The sequence below is a fragment of the Coccinella septempunctata genome, chromosome 2, assembly GCF_907165205.1.
Source record: "Coccinella septempunctata chromosome 2, icCocSept1.1, whole genome shotgun sequence".
In the NCBI taxonomy this organism is placed as follows: Eukaryota; Metazoa; Arthropoda; class Insecta; order Coleoptera; family Coccinellidae; genus Coccinella; species Coccinella septempunctata.
In genome coordinates this window covers 35,150,335-35,168,216 of record NC_058190.1, presented here as the reverse complement: position 1 = coordinate 35,168,216, position 17,882 = coordinate 35,150,335, and the positions used below count along the sequence as shown (strand labels likewise).

General features: G+C 36.6%; 1 protein-coding gene across 2 annotated transcripts in view; it reads right to left on the bottom strand.

The window, feature by feature from the left end:
* Window positions 1-569: 569 nt before the first annotated feature.
* LOC123307235 (transcription factor SFL2-like) overlaps window positions 570-17,882 on the bottom strand; it is a 33,030-nt gene continuing 15,717 nt past the window's right edge. For both annotated transcript variants that reach the window (XM_044889464.1, XM_044889465.1), the window contains 8 exons: window positions 12,719-12,992; window positions 8,582-8,773; window positions 5,560-5,750; window positions 5,259-5,503; window positions 4,834-5,179; window positions 3,876-4,142; window positions 1,650-1,916; window positions 570-1,543 (listed from right to left, as the gene is read on the bottom strand). In XM_044889464.1, the coding sequence (XP_044745399.1) occupies window positions 1,073-1,543; window positions 1,650-1,916; window positions 3,876-4,142; window positions 4,834-5,179; window positions 5,259-5,503; window positions 5,560-5,750; window positions 8,582-8,773; window positions 12,719-12,992 (2,253 nt within the window). In that variant the 3' untranslated portion in view covers window positions 570-1,072. The remainder of the gene's footprint in view (window positions 1,544-1,649; window positions 1,917-3,875; window positions 4,143-4,833; window positions 5,180-5,258; window positions 5,504-5,559; window positions 5,751-8,581; window positions 8,774-12,718; window positions 12,993-17,882) is intronic.

Below are 17,882 nucleotides of genomic sequence, written 5' to 3'. Positions count from 1 at the left end.
TATCACAATCATCTATAGAGAGTAACTCAGTTGGCTAAGCTAGTATGCCTCATATATTTCCCCTAACTCAACTTAAGTTGAATACTCAAAGCTATTCCATATATGAGAATTGGGTCTGTTGGGTGCCTTCGAAATATTATTTCAATCATTGAGTTGTTTGATAATAATGTACGGATATTAAGACGAGCCATTTTTTTCAATTATTAAAATTATTGATGTAAGAATATGTTTCCTATGAAAACAACTAATTTGATTGGCAGACGGCGTTCACGTGATCGCCATTTGTTTGGTTGTTTTCTTAGTGCCTCGACTGCCTCTGTATAAACGCACCATGACCATACTCTAGCCAGAGACAATTTGCTGTAGATGAAGTCTTTTAATTTTTGGCAAAATCGTTCCAGCCGTTTTCGAGTTTTTTAAACTTACCGGAATTCCTGTTCCCTTTTCAAAAATTTTTTGCTCGCCTGGTATGGTTATGATGGAGGATTTTTTTTTCATGAATCGCTTGCCAAAAATGATGTTAGCTGAATTCTTGATGGATAAGGAGAATCAACAAAATAATTGAAGTTTTTCTTAAAAATATCTGTTCTTTTATTAGGTTATCACAAAAATTGTACCTTTGTACAAAAATATGAGTAGAATTATTTACAATGATTGCACATTAATAAGAAACATATCAGTCTATTCAAATGAAACAAAATTTATCTTCAATGTAACAAAATAAATTCCCTTTACAGGGATCATGATCTCCCAGGAAGAAATTCTGAAATAAATGCAGTTTTTGCAAAAAATTCATCGAAAATGAATATTATATAGTTATGTACAAAGTATTCATAGAACACAATAGAAATTTTTGGGAAATGGAGGTTACTCCGTCAAATTCCCCAAAAATCTATAAAATTTATATTAACAACAAACAACGTAACTTGTTTTGTAAGGAACATAAGATATGAATACTACATATTTGTATATACAATTTTTGCAGCAAGCACTGGGACCAGTCTTCTCATCCTCTGACAAGGATAGAAATTCATCATAAAAGTCCAAAGCAGTTTTCGATTTTATATCAGATTTATTTCTGCTGAGGAACTGGCGCCTTCTGAGTATTAGCGGCAGCACTTGGGGCACCCGGGCGTGGAATTGCCTTGACAGGCCCTAATATGAGCATATTTGTAGCACCAATCGCCTGGACATTAGCCGGATTCCTCGTGTTTATTATTGGAATAGCAAAGGTTCCATCTTGCTGCGGGGTGGGAAGTGGGATGAAATTATGAATACCCAACTGGCCCAGTTTTTGGAGAACACCAGGTTGTTTCAAATTGATCAAAGGTATTCCCATATCTATACTTCCAGCTGATGTTTTATGGTAATTCTGTTTGTGTTTCGTGAGACCTAACGCATTGGGATATTGAGCGGGGCATAAATGACAGCGGTAGGGAAGTCCAAAATTAGCGCTACTTTTTTGAGGGGAATTAGGTGATTTCGGTCCTGAGTGAGGTGTGTCATCTGTTAGATCCACCGTAGGAAGTTGGGAATCTTGCGACTGAAAAGAAGTAAAATTCTGTTATTTTTCATCAATAAACAATTGCTTATACTTCAGTATTAAACACAAATCTAGCTGAATTAAAAGTGAGTATTGTATTTCTTACCTTTTTAACTTGTTGTTTTGCGGAAGGAATAATACTGACAGCTCCGTTCAAATTGAGTGGAGACGGGCTTTTTGAGGGACTATCTTGTTTTTCTTTGGGCTTAGCTGTAGGTGTAACAGTTATGCCACGAGTTGCCAAAATATTGGCCACAGCTTTGGCGTCAGATTTTTTCGGACTGGCAGGTTTTGGAGGAGGATTCCTAACCGACAATGTTATAGAATCCGACAGATGCATAATGCTGTTCTCTGCAGATTCTGATGTTGCACCCTGTAAATGAAATTATGGAATTAAATAATTATATATAATTATAATAGGCAACAAAAAGAGCACCCATAAGTTCTAACAAGAAAAATTGAAAGATTTTATCTCATAAAATTAATTTTTTTCGTTTTACTGAACAATTATTTCCTTTTTTACTACCGGAAACTTTCGAATTTCATTTAGTTCATTTGTTGATGTTTTTTTTTGTATAATACCCGTTCGGACAAAATGATTTCCCCAATATTTCCAAAAATAGGGAACCGAGTTGAAAATTGGTACTTCGCGTTAAAAAATGTTTTGAAGGCACATGAGAAAGTTGAGCACCATATGTTGAGTACTTTCCGATTTTCAAAACTAATTGAGGAATTTGTTCCAGTGATACGATACTTACGAAATTTTGCACAAGTCACTTCAGAACATTCGAATCATTTTGACTTCATTCTTTATTAGTGAGGTTAGAATCACTTGGCGGGAGATCCATATTCAAATTTTTTGACATATGGAAACTCGCTGTTCAAACAAAGAAGATAAAGCAATATTTCGGCTTTTAGCTGTATCTTCTTTAAGAAGTGGGCTTTGTGGCGGTCCGTAACCAGATCGCACCATTATTCAGGTTATTGAATAACGACGAAAAGAAAGAAAATTATTTGAAAGTAGAATGAGTAAATATTTCATGAAAATCAAATGGTTCTGTTAAACCCGTTTGTAACAGCCGAAAATTATCTGGAGAATTCTCTACCAAATTTTGGTAAGAGAACGGCAGAGATTATTTTGTATGCAACTGGACAGTCAATTCTACCGAAAGTGCGTATGTAACAATAAAGAATTCACGGCGCGTGAATTCTAAAGTAAATTCTCTAGAGAATTCTCGGCTGTTGCAAACGGCTTTTAGAAATGAAGAAAATCCCAAACCGCCGAACTATTTCAAAATTCAGACTCAAATTAATAGATTGATTCATACAATCTGGTGCAAAATTAAATAAATAATAAATAAAATAAAAGTCTAGATGTCTTGTCACCCCCTAGAAACAACTCCTCAGCAATAGTTGTCGGGATCATGGGAATAGTGATTACCGTGATCATTTCTGCTGTGCGTCAAACTTGAACCGTAAGTGGAAAAAGGCACATCTGTGCATGCGCGTTATGGTAATGTCAGCTTGAGAGGTTTTTTATACTTTTTTTAATATTTATCAATTGCTTCAAAAATATACCATTCCAACAGAAATAAATTTTAGGAAATTCGCTAAAATATCCAAAAACAGGAGAGGAGTGCATAGAAATGCATGGAGAATAGAGAATACTCCTTCTGACGAAAATGATATTTTTTATGAAATATCTTTGAAACGTCACATTTTGAAATAACCATTTCAATCGTTTTCAAAAAAAAATAATTTTAAGTACTTAAAAATGAAAAATAAGAATGGGTATTCAAAATTTAAAGCGTTTCGTTTCTATTGAACAATTTGGCAACATCGACTGAAATATGCGTTCATAATAAAGGACAACAAATATACTATCTTGATGAGATAGACAAAATTGGCTGTCTATGAAGTCTGCGAGGAACGAGGAAGGTCGTAAAATTTTATGGGATTTTATGGCCGGTTGCTGTTGAGGCTCGCCAATGAGTATGCGCTTTATGATGGCTGTACATCAACAGCTGTTATTTTATAAACAAGCCATTGTTCTTTTTATTTTCTAGTAGGCGCTGTTGCCAAATCGTAAACTAGAAACGAAGCGATTTAAATTTTAAAGCCTCATTTTTGAAGAATGATTTTGGATAGTTTCCGCGGTGCATTTGAAAAAGTCATGAATGAAACTCGTAATTATTGAGTTTAAACTTGCATATGCTGTGATAACCCAAATTGACCAGAATGACCAGAACGCGATCGAAAGTACTCAACATCTGGAGTAACAAAACCGGACTGGAATGGAAAGCACCAAATACAAATAAAAACTTACGCTCACCTGAACACTTTCTATTTGCGGCAAACCGTCCGTGTTCTTGGGCTGCATGCAGATCACCTGACAGTCGTCGTCATCCTTGTCTGGCGTCAAGACGTCGAAACGTTTCTTCTTGGCCTGCATATTTTGTTCCTGCTTTATGGCATCCTGGGGCCTCTTCATAGGATTTGCGTTTCGGAACTGGGTGTTCGTGGGACCGTTTGGCATCCTCGGCCTCACGCCGCGCATGCCCGACATCGGTCCGCCTCGCGGTCTAGGCATCGGTGCGCGCTGGAAGGAAGAAAATTTCTCAGTTAGCTGGAATATTTTTCGAGTTGATTTTTTCCTCATTGTTTTGTTGACATCGGCCGAAATTCATATCCCCATAGATACAGAACACTAGCCTATTCTTATAGAATCAGGGTCTTTACGACAGGGTACTCCGTTTTTTCCCTGTTGGTATCAACTTTCTTATTTTAAATGGAACACCCTGTGTATTATTGCATTTTTGAATTCCTTGTCAAATTTTAAGGTAACTTTGGTATGACAACCATGGTCCTATATAGCACCGATTCTGAGATATTCGACTTTTGCCTAAAATTTTGACAGCTATAGGTGCTCACTAAAATAGTTCATACTAATGTTCAAACGAATGTATCAAAACCAAATTTTGTCCAGCTCTTGTCAACATGTTGGATCATACGTTACATCTCTATTTTTGGCTATCTGATATACAGGGTCTTCAAAACTTAAAGTAAAAAATTCAAATAGATGTTCAATCGAAACTTAATTTTTTCAAATGGCAACCTATATTTTTCTCTTGTTGAATGAAACTAAAGAAATCATCAGTTATCTTTTGTAACCAGAAATTAAGCTACGTTTGGGCTTTCAAGAGTTTAAGGCCTGTTTTGATGTTAACAATTCTTGGATTAAAGAAAGATACTCCACATTCAAGCAGAACCAGTTATTAGAAATCACCTACCTGTCTTGTAGCCATAGGAGCTCTTTGATTCATTGGCTGTCTGGGTGCCATAGGCATTCTCTGACCAGGCATCGGTTGTCGTGGGCCTTGAAGCCGGGGTATGGTCTGTCTGAACTGTCCCTGCTGTTGTGCCATGGGTCCCTGATTTTGTGATCCCCCTTGTGATGATGGAGGCATTCCTTGTGCCTGACTCATAGGCGGTTGTCCCATCTGATTTGGCTGGTTCATTGGCGGTTGATTCATGGGTTGTCCCATCCCAGTCAGCTGGGGAAGTTGTGGGGGTTGTTGCATGTGTTGAGGTGGTGGATACGTTGGCCCAGGGGGGTAATACATTGGATTAGGAGGTCTGCAGATGAGAATAATGAAGAATTAATATCACTAATAATAACTCTTTCTCAACTACTAATATTTTCCAAAATACTCACTGGTACTGATATGGTTGTCCATACATCGGTTGGCCCGAATGATGGTACATAGGTGGTGGCTGATAAGGAGCCTGGGGTGGTGCCTGTGGGAACTGTTGGATATTTATTAAAACATTCTGTTGGTGCATTCCACTTCCTGATGGCTGCAAACGAGATACCTGCTGAGCCAAGGCTTGCATAGGTAATCCAGTTAAAGAATCCAAGGGGTTTTGACTCCCCGAAGAAGTTGGTGGATTATACAATTGCTACAAAACAGTTAAATTAATATCATATTGTTTATTGTTTTTTCTTGTTAACTAACCAGTGCTCCGCTATTATTTCTATTATCCAATCTATCCAAGGAAATATATTCACTATCACTAGTAGTGAAACCAAAGTCCTTTGCTCTGTCATTATTGTTGAAAAGGGATAGGATATTATCATCAGATTCTGGTAACTTCAAAGGATCCTCCAAAGAAGGAGTTGACCACATGTGACTCCCATTTGATGAATCTGTAATAAAGATGTTTCAGATAAATTAAACAAGATCATTACTATTTTGATGTCAATTCAATAAAAATTAAATAAGCACCTCCAGAATCTTTTTGGATTGTGTTTTTGGATAATTTGGCATACAGATTTGGAGCTATATTCAGTTTCAATATTTTAATCATGTTATCCCAGATAATTTTAGAATACAAATGACTAATAAAAAATCTGATACTATTAGGAAAATGAAAAAATGACAAGTAAAATAACCACAAATTTGATCACAGAATAAATTTATATTTATTCTTATGTTGTTCAAAACAATGATTAATTAGGCCTCCTTTCGATGTTATAATTCAAATTAAAAATAATCGATAATCCGATTATTGAAATAATCGGCATCATCCGATTATTGAAATGGAGAATTCGAATGAGAAATAACTTGATTACAGAACCTAACTTTTACCGCGATGCAGGGAGAAATCGTTGAATGAAAAAACCTAAAACCTACTATAACCTTTAGGTTATAGAATAGGGCAGCTGTGCATCTAGAGGTCATGTAAAGGTTGTTAATGAGAAAGGGCATTGTTACATTTTCTAATTTACAAGAGTGGGCTAAAACATTTCTTATCTCAGAATGGGGAATTCCCCTCAATTTGGGTTATCACTGCATATTTATTTATTTATTTATTACCGAAATACACAAGTTAACAATATTGTACACCATGTGTAGCTCACAGAGGCAATCAAGATGCCTGTACGTGAGCTCGGCGTGGAAAGTCAATAAAATACTCCGCATATTATTACTGAAAAATCAATTGAAATGAAAACCCACAAAATGACAGTATGAACTCTTCAACAATCAATCATTTCTGCTACAATAATAAAACTTTTGACATCATCCTAAAATCATTCATTTCTGCTACAATAATACAACTTTTGACCCATCCTTACAATCTACGTTCAAATAAAATTTATTATATGAATTTTATCCTAATCACAATTTTGACGAGACCCATCTCTTCAATTTGATCTTCCTAGAATATCGATTACTTAAAATCTTCAGTTCATTAGGAAGCATGTTAAAGACACTGATTGCTCTCACAAAGCTACTCTTACCACTGACCGTCCTGAATCTTATAGGCACTTGGATACTTTTGTTCCTAGTAATGCTTTTTGAATTCACAAATTATGCAAGTTTAAACTGAATAATTATGAATTTCATTCAAGATTTTTTCAAATGCACCGCGGAAACTATTCGAAATCATTCTTCAAGTATAGGGTTTTAAAATTCAAATCGCTTGGTTTCAAGTTTACGATTTGGCAACACCGACTACTAGAAAATATAAAGAACAATGTCCGATCAGCTTGTTTATAAAATAAGAGCTGTTGATTTACAGGCGCGTACTTACTGGCGAGCCTCAACTGCAACCGGCTATAAAAATCCCAAGTGCTTAAAATAATTTAATTTTTTTTGGAAAACGGTTGAAATGGTTATTTAAAAATGTGACGTTTCAAAGATATTCCATAAAAAATACATCATTTTCGTCAGAAGGAGTATTCCATATTCATTAGTTCGGAATTCAACGAAAAGTAACTTTCTTATGTTGTATTAAAATATGAATTCAAACAATGAGATTAATTCGATAATGATAATACAAATGTCTGCTCAACAATCTGCTGTATAAACACCATTCAAATTGCGATTCTAAAATAAATCTGAATGATTTTGAATTGAATACATACTCGATTATAAACAACGCATTCTTGGAGCATCATATATCCTAATATATAATGATCCTAATCATCTTATTATCGGACATCGTATCCAAGAACAGAATAATTAGTCGTCATGTAGATAAGGGTAATCTCAGAGGTAGCGGTTTTGACCGAGACTTTTCTCGAGAAGAAACGTATCGGTGAGTCGTCAATGGCTTTCAAATGGACCAAAGATGTAACATCTTTGAAATGGACCATGCCAGAGGTAGCGGTATGAATCGCCAGGCGTTTTTAAAGCCGACTAGATGGATGGTCGGGACCACTATACGCCTAGCCTTTGGCAGGGCGCAAATAGAAACGCAGGTTGAAGAGGTGACGCAGCTTTTTCCTGCGCTACACGTAGTATCTGCATCATCACGCTCTATTTGCGCGGTCTTGTTCTTTTCTATATTTTACGAAAACTAACGCTGCCTCACCCCACCAATTAGCGTTTCCATTTGCGCCTGGCTTTAAAATATGGTTTCGGTAGTGCGTTGGATATATGTAGTGGCTGCAGAATGTGACTGCGCATGCGCCACTACCCAAGTAGTGCAACAGAACGTGACTGTTGCTTGGTAGTTGCGTATGAGCACGATGAGCAGTCGATGCTACAGGCGCAGCAGTCACATTCTGCAGCCACTGCATGCATCCGACGCATTACCGACACAATTATTTCTTTAATCGAATTTGGTCGATTATTTTTAATTTCAAAATCGGCTTGTAGCATTTTCGGAGCAGCATTATAGGATAATCGGATAACATATCTACGAAAAGGAGGCCTAATTCCTAACAGATACTATATTGGACTAAAATGCCGCTTATTGGTCGATTATTTCGAAATTCAGAATAATTTACCGAATTCGATCACTGGGAAGTATTTTCGGATCATTGTAAAGTCGGACATCGGATTTGAGAAATACTAAAGCTCGTAGAACCCTTAAGAGCCTGTTCTGTAAATAGATTGGAATTATCTGAACATACTGCGTGATACATCCCGTGTGAACAGGAAGTTTATAAATATGTTGTATGTCAATATGTTTTATATCAAGAATGTTCCTAGATAAAAAACTTATTAATCATTTTTGATGAAGACTTACCTTGGTGAGAATTTCCGTTGGGGTTATCATCTGTTATTTCCGTAATGGTGCAGGTTGATTCTATGGGATCTTTCAAGAGTCCTGTGGTTTTTATTCTAATCTTCGGATAAGAATCCGGTGAAGGATCCGGTGGTGGAGTGGGCTCAGCCCCTGGTATGGTTTCATAATTGTTCTTGTTCAGGGACGTCTTTTCTGTAAGCAAAATAGATCAAATTACAATCGATACAAATTATTCAATAGATAGAGCTTTTTTAATCATGCTTGTTGAGAATTATGGCTTTTGAAAGTTTTGTAAATATTTGTCAGTTAGGATTTTTTATGCACTACTCTCATATCATGGTGTATAACTTAGGCCCGGTACTTTCACCTGCGAATAAACTTTATTCACTGTCAATAAGTATCTGTCAAATAATTTCCTATCTGAAGGATACCTTATTTCGGTGCTTTCAGATGAAATTATTTGACGAATAACAATTCTATGAAAGCACGGTATACTACTTTTCACTGGTTAATGTAAAATAAGACACCGCATTGTAGAAATTGTCATAATTCCAACTAGAAAGCAAATATTTCGTGAAAATTACACAAAGAATAACCATACATGAAGAATTTAAAAAATTCAACCAATAATGACGTACCGATATTCGGTCTATGACAAATAAACTCTTATTTTTAAGTTTCAATGACAGATTTATTCGATGAATAACACTATCTGAAAGTGAAAAGACAGCATTTTTACTTATCCTACGAATAAGACTTATATATCGAATAAATTTATTTATTCGCACGTGAAAGTACCGGGCCTTAATGAATTGAGATGAGAACACAACTAAACCTAGTCCTAGTAAAAAAGGTTTATAGTCTAAAATCCACTATTATTTGTAAACAATTTATTTTCCAGCTGACATGTTTCGACTATAATACAGTCATCTTCAAAGCCATAATATAAAATAAATAAAGTTTTAGTCAAATAAGTTCTTGTCCAAAGCCATATTCTAATTCAGAAGGTTCAAACCCTCACAAAACAAAAACGAAAACAATTAAGTCATCATACATGAAATGGGTACTTCTTGGCATAAAAAAATGTTTCATTTCATGCCAGGGAGTACCCATTTATTTATTTTATATTATGACTGTATTATGGTCGAAACATGTCAGCCGGAAAATAAATTGTTTACAAATAATAGTGGATTTTAGACTATAAAACCTTTTACTATGAATTCCACTATGGGTTTTCAAGAAGTTTTAAACCTAGTCTTTCCAGAGAGCAGTCTCTCAGTGTTGGTCAATTCAGATGTACTGAAAATCAAGAACTGACGTGTGGATTTATGCAGCTTAAAATAACAAATTTCAATAATCACTTAGCAAGTATAAGTTGAATGCCCATTTTTCAATGAGAGTATTCACGCAACGAAGTTATCAAATACAAATATCACTTGACAAATAACAAGTGAGAAGTTAGAAAACTCTCCACTTCTACGTTAACTGAACACAATTTTCTTATTATGCGCAACTTAATACGCAGTAGATGCACATATCGGCCTGACAGTCACGAAACTTAACCTAAGCTTCTGCCAAAACAAATAATTAAACGAACGATACTATTTGTATGTTCTCTTTTATTCATTCATAAACAGACGAAACAGACGAGATAACAGGCGGAATAAATTTATTTGGAAAAATGCTCGGACACATCGATTTTTGTTGCGAGGGGGACAACTTTTGAGGTCAAATTCACAACTATATCGCTTCAACCCTTAGTGTTAGAACAACAACCCCCAAATTTTGAATAGGAAAGATAGGGTGAGTGATACCTCATTTGAAAGGCCTTTTTATCCTGAATTCAGCGTATTAATTTTTTTCTCATTTATTGCATTCGTTTTCGAGATATTCAATTTTGAATTTCGTACAGTACCAGTCATTCCGCTAACCATGCTATGTGAAATCATCAATTATTTGACTAATTCGTTCTGTGGTTACGATGGTAACCGTTAATTGTCAACATTAGACAACGAAATAATTATTTTCTACAAGTGTGCGCGTTCAACCTTTTTCCCGCACGCATTCCAAGTTGCAAAGAGTCACTTTCCCAAAACGTGCGGGAAAAACGCCTGCTATTTCTTTCCCGCACGCATTTGCGTGCGGGAATGGATTAGCAAGGGTTTTTCCCGCACGCAAATATTATAGAGTAAATTAAATTCTATCATGTTTCTATGCATAGAACGTCAACGATGAGAAACCCATAGTAATGACATGCAGAATTACATCTGTCATTATATATGAATTAATCAAATGAGATATGATCTGTTTCGTGAAATGGATATATTTATATATTTCAAGCGCTTGTAGAAAAAATATTGTTCCTAACTCTTGCGTGAAGTGTCTTGCCCGCACTCAACTGCTTACCCGAACTCTGCTTCGCATCGTTCGGGCAACCGCAGTTTCGTGCGGGCAAGTATCACTTTCCGCACTTGATAGGAAAATAACTATTATTGGTAATTACTTTCTTCAACAATTAAGGTGGTTGCCTCGTCTGCTTCGTTTTAAAAAGCTCAGCCTGTATAATGAATTAGAGGTATCGTAGGGAGTTGGACTAATAAATTCAAGTTCTTATAACATTGTCGACGTTTCGGAATCAAAGGTTTCTTTATGAAGACTGAAATGTTTTTTTTATAAATGAATAGACAATAGACAGAAGAATTACAATAGTAATTGCCAGATCTTAAGAAAGTTAAAATTTTTGGATTAAGTTGAGAAAAGTGACATCATGTGATCGTGGAACAAAATTTCATCAATTTTCCTCCTCCGGTTTACGTCATAAACATTAATTAAAATACATTTATTGACATTTGTCATAAAATTAAATTCAAATTAACCGTAAAATTTCCGTTTGATGACAAATGACATTGTACATCCTTTAATTACTTATTATTATAGTAGTCAAAGATTATAGAGTAGAAAGATAGGAAACGCCCTCATATCGCTAGTACTAAAAAACGACTACATTTTGGCCAGTGAAAACACATTTGACAATGAGATGGCGCTGAAAACGTATTGTCGATACAGAAAAACTGTTTAATAACAGTTTTCTGTTTTATAATTGAGAGCGCGAAATTCGAATTCTATTCCTTGTATTGAATTTCAATATTGACCTCGTTGAGACCAGAAAACAAACATCCTGAGCGACAAAACAAAAGTATGGTTTTGTTTTGTGACCAGGATGTTAGTTTTCATCTGAACTTTGTTTGGAATCAATTGGTATCAATGAAATACGCTGTCGGATGTGATAAATTTTTATTTGCAATCTATAAAAAATTTACAGAAATTTGAAATTATGGACAACGAAAAGAGCTTTGACTAGGACACAAGAGTATATGGTTATCTGCTATAGGTACGTTAATGGTGTTTTTTCTGTGAAAACGTTGAATTTGTACAATTTTTTTTGCAGGCCTTGTTTATTTATGGGCCTTTACGCCCTGAAAATTTTATCCACTTCGTAGCACTGAAAATTAAAATCAATGAATGACCGAGTCACATGTTACAAGTTTTTTCCTTAGTAGAATTCGTTCTATTTGATCCACAGTTCTTCACCATACAATAATTTTCGAACGATATTTTGAGGTTTTCACCAAGAATTTAGACAAAAATTTCAATAATCAGCAACTAGAACGAGCTAGATAGACAAAAGGCGGTACGAGAATCAAAACATTCAAAACCTCTTTGATCAAAATGTCCACCTGAAATCTCAGAAATTTCATATGTTTCTGCAAATGTCCTTCGAATTGATATTTTAAAAAGTCTTAGGGCCTTAAAAGCACATTTGAAACACAGATGGCGCTCACATCACTTTAGTCGCTTCGTTTCCTATCTTTCTACTCTTTGATTAGTAGTAGTATATGAATAGATCCCGCAATCATGGACTTCTTTGTTGGGATGGTCATTCCGTCGACATCCTGAATGATGACAAGTTGGCTAATTCGATTCAGACCGTAAAATTTGTTGATAAACATATGGACGGGTGGTATGGGTTTTAAATGATTCATATTAGTGAAAGATAGGCCACATAACGTCGATGCGACAGAGAAATCACGAGTTACGTAATATTACTATCTCCATTACTTCATTCCCTATTCTCACCTGCTTCGGAGTCTTCAGTGACCTCCGTGATTATCGGACCTGTGACCATATCGTCTTCGCCGCAGCTGTTACCCCCTGCCTCTTGTTCAGTCCCGCTACCCCCCGTCTCGCTCTCGATGATACCGTTGATATCCTCTAGGGTGGCGGCGTCGAATTCGTCCAGCTCTGCCTCCGATCCTTCCAGTTGGGAGGCAGATATTGGCGACGCTTCGGTTTCGTCGCCTGCACTCGTACGGATGTCGGCAGTATCACCTTGCTCTGCCACTTTGACGTTCTGAAATAAAAGAAGAAAAATTAGACCTCCCCTACCGAATGTACTGCATAATATAAATTTATTATTAAGTAACATAAAGATGACCTGATTTTCATTTGGCAAACCACAAGCCTCTTCATGAAGCAGAAGGTAATACAGTATTACCTACAGTTTCGTACTTCATCCACTAGAGGTGCACTTACTTTTAGGTAGGAGAGAGAGATATGACAGGGAAAAGGTTAAAAGAGCTGCCTCACTGAGCATCAATAAAATCTTTATTAGTAGAAAAGGAGCCCCGTTTTGTGGTGTCATGGCTTGACGTGGAAACGACTGAACCGATTGTATCTATTTTTTCTTTGGAACCTTCCTCATACTTTGTAAAAGGTTTTAACGATCGAAAAGTTCGGAAGTTGCCTGGGAAAATCAATAAAACTAAGACGAAATCAAAACTTCGAGCGCAAGCGTATGTTGGGTAGTCTACCCTCCACGGACAAGTGATTGACAGTCACTGGCGGTTGACAAATGAACTAAATAAACAACAGCATTTTGGCTGTCCATTAATTGATTATCGTGATTACTTGTCAGTATTACATCGCAATTGGGCTTTGTACTTTTTATTCACTTTAAATTTAGGTGGGACCCCAAGTTTAGTAGGTTACATTTACGTTAAAAATTAAGACTAACCGTGCATTTTTCCTTGAGCTGCAATGTCACCAATACGAAGGACCAATTTTGAACGTCCAATACTGCGAGTCAAAAAAATTTGCAAGCAAATTCAACTCTATGACGACGTGAACAACAGAATGAAAACCAAAGAATTCATATTGTAGAGCATTACATTACAAACATGATGCCCATGGATCTGCCGCGTAGGCGCCTTTGATTCCGCCACCAGATACTCTATGCACATCAGTTTCTGCTACAGGACCATATACATAAAGAAGTACTTCAGTTTATTATAAAATGAACTTATACAGTTTATAAGCAACTGACAAAGATAGTATTATAGTAGAAGCAAATACTCTTCTTCATCCATAAGACCCATCGATGCTTTCAAATGACATCATTTGGAGCAACACATGTGATTCATAACAATTTAATTCCCCCTTTTAAGATTTTAAGATTTCCGGAAACTAATGTCTAACATCATTCATAAATTCAGCCATAGCCTACTAGAACTTCTAGTAGGCTATGATTCAGCACATTCTTTAATTTCATCGACCAGGTTCATTATCGCCACCACCACATGCAGACTAAATTTGTTTTGTATATTTATGTTATGAGCGATTCAGCACGAGAAGTATATCAACATTGTGCTCACAATAGTAAGGGGACTCATTGCGGTACAATTGCAAACTTCTTTCAATCAAAACAAGTATGTAATAAGTTCCTTTGTTAGACATAGCAATAGATCGTATGCCATCCGATGAATAAATGTTATTAGAACTGATAAGACACCTGTTGGAGAACACAACTGGCATTTTAATGCTCCTATAAGAAGTTGTCATTCTTCTTATGGCCGACAACTTGGAATACCGGTTATTGTTTTAGCAAAACGGTCAGCTACAGTAAGTATATGAAACGTACCGTTTATATAATAACATTATCTTATTTTATTGTGACAGTGTGAAAATAGTGAAGAGGGTTATAAATTTTCTTTCAAGATGGTTAATCCCCTCAAAGGTAAATATACTTCAAACTCATTTTTCTTACTTTCCTTATTGATTTAACCTTTGTTTTTCAGGCACTGAAACGCAAAACGTCGGAAGCCTGCAACATATGCCTGAATATGCTAGATACGTCGTCTCGTATGATCGCGGTACACCAGATTAGTTCATCCCGTTCGCGTGAAAACCGCAGTGGATAGAAATTCAACAAGAGTTGTTTCCTGCCAATCACCAGTCGATCGTCATAAAGCTGCATCCCCATTATGCCGCTGCGAGCCGAGCGGCAAAGCCAACGAGAGGAGACGCATCCACATTAACATGCCTGTACACAAGCAGTGCCGACATGCCACTGTGTGCCGCTGAAAAATCGCTGAACTTTCGGTCTCCATCAAAGGAACCCAACGGAAATTTATAGTGAGGATGTGCCAACCGCTGGCCCCAGTGGCCTCGAGCTGCTTCAGTTGCAATTTACACTGTGTACACCCATGTTAATGTGGATGCGTCTTCTCTCGTTGGTCTCGCCCATGAGATTTTGCCGATTGGCGAAGCCGCTCGACACACGGCGGCATAATATGGATGCAGCTTAACTTCACAGCAAGAGCTTTCAATCGAAAATTAAAATCGCTTATGTTTGTTAAGCATCACGTGTATGGCAAGACTCGCTGCTGGAAGTATTCAGTTGAGTGGTGGAAACGTGTATTGCCATGCCGTTGATGCCCTCCCGTGATCAAAAGGAGTATAATCTTCTGTAGAAATAAAACTGCTTTTTACCCTTCGTTTACACCGAAGTTCGAACGCCAACGAATAGAATAGACGTTTCGAACTAATTATAGTTCTTCGTTGGGGCTTAGGGAAGTTCACTCACAGACACTTGCTGCTTTGTAAAATGTGTTGAAATACCATACTTTGTCTTCACTCCAGCAAAAATTTAAGGGTTCTTCAATTTTTTAAATCCTGATGAAGAAATATATTAAGTTCGAAACGTTGGAAGTACCTGTGCCACAATAGACCGCTTTGATCGCGGTTTGACTGGTAGATCCGACCAACAAGAGCAACAAACTGTTACTGATAGCACAGTATAGACACCTGTGTCTATAGTAGTGTCTATACTGTGCTGATAGTACTTCGATGCGGCTGGAATTTCTCTGTCTGATTTGGTCGGCTGAGATATGCCACACTGATGAGCTTAAATAAGGGCAAAACCGGCCTATTGCTACTCTTCTTATTATTATTATTCTTATTATCACCCATCACACATACCGTTTCTGAATCATCTTGGGAGATACTAGTCAAGCGAACATCAGAGTTTATTCGTAGTTGAGAAAAGGAGTTTGGAATCGAGTTTTTGGTGAATTTTCCAGAAAAATGTTTGTTGCATATGTACGTATTTCTAGTTATACTATCTGGGGTTAATTTTTCATTGCCACACAGTTCTATCCATTTGAGGCACTTCGAAAGGTTTTTCTTCTTGGGAAACGGATGAAACTTGATCCTTTTACTTTTTCTTGAATCACTTTTACAATCTTTGTAAGAACACCTGGTCATGATTTCTGGCGTTCAAAAATATCTTCATGCAAACTTTACGTTATCTACGGCACCAAGAACATCCTCTTGTCGCAGAGTTATCATGTTGACATGCTACGAAAGGAAAATAACATACTTCAAAAATATATACAAAATGAAATGCTCATCAAAGTTAAGGATATGTTTTCTTTACAGAAAACTCCAATTTCTTTTTGAAATATGTACAGGTAGAGGTAGAGTTTTTCAGGTTAGAATAATAAGGTTTGGAAGAAATTATGTATAAACGGTAAAAATATTCAAAATAGGTATAATTTTTTTGAGAAAAACTTAAAATTCTGAAAATTAAGAGTACTATTCACAATAGAAATTATGACCTCTCCGTGGATCAATAACTGCTTTGCACCTTTTCTGCATGCTCTCCTTCTAGCTAGTGAAAAAATCCTGATCAATTTGTTGCCAAAGTCTGTGGTCATCAAGGGGCTTTTTTTAAATGAAACTTCGGAAAACATCAATTTCCTCAACTTTTGACAAGCGGTTTACATGAACCGATTCTGCAGTAAACCCACCTCAGAGCAATATCTCTGGTATGTATTTCTAATTATACAAAATATAACATAAGTACTTTCAGTCTCAGAAAAACCAAAAACGAAACACTTTCAAATCTGACAAATGTCAAGAGCAGCGAAATTAGAAGGTCCAACAAAAATTTCAGCCAATACGACACGATATAATACGTTGATGATTTCTCAACACGATATTTATAAACAACGCGAACCTCACATAACAAATTTGTTCTGAAATTTCCTTCCTCTAGTGGTAGAACATTTTCAAAACATTGGGGTTGTCATCTATGAAAAAATAAACAACAGTTTACTGTTCTTCTTTGAGATAATTTATGACGAATTTTATTCACGAGGAGAGGAATTCAATGTGAATTAAATAAAATAGTTGAATGGCCAATTATCGAATATATTTAGTTTAGTTCTCACTATACTCGTGAAGGATATCTGACTAATAGACAAAGATTTATACTAACTGACAAAGGAACTGCAACACCCAGAAAGAGTTGTTTAAATTTTAATTTTTTTTTTATAAAACATAGATAGTATAGCAATCAGTAAATGATTAACGAAGGGTTTACAAATTTTTTTATTAAATTTGTTAATAATGAGTTTGTCCAGCGCGGTTATCTAAACACTCCCCAGCACGTCTTGGCATTGATGCAAGAAGACGGTCTGTTTATTCCTGAGGGATACTATCCCCAGCTACCTTCACTTCATGTCTCAGAGCCGCCGAAGTCCGTGGAGGCTGGGGAAAATTTCCAAGTTTTTTACCCATGATGTCCCAAACATGCTCTATGGGCGAAAGGTCGGGGAATCTGGGCGGCCATGGCAAAAGATTCACATGGGTCGCTTCAAAAAAGTTTAAACTAACTCTGGCAACATGAGGTCGAGCATTATCTTGCTGAAATATTGGACTCTCAAGCCGGTTAAGGTAAGGCAGAACATATGGCTCCACTATTTCTTGAAGGTAGCGCAGCGCTGTCATGTTACTTCGAATAAAGACTAAAGGTGACCTACTTCCATGTGCAATAGCACCCCATACCATAACGCCTACTGTCCGGTGTACATGACGCTCAACATCAAAATGAGGCTCACGTCTTTCTCCTCGACGTCGTTTTACCCTTCTTCAGCCATCATGTGCACCCAAGGAGAATCGA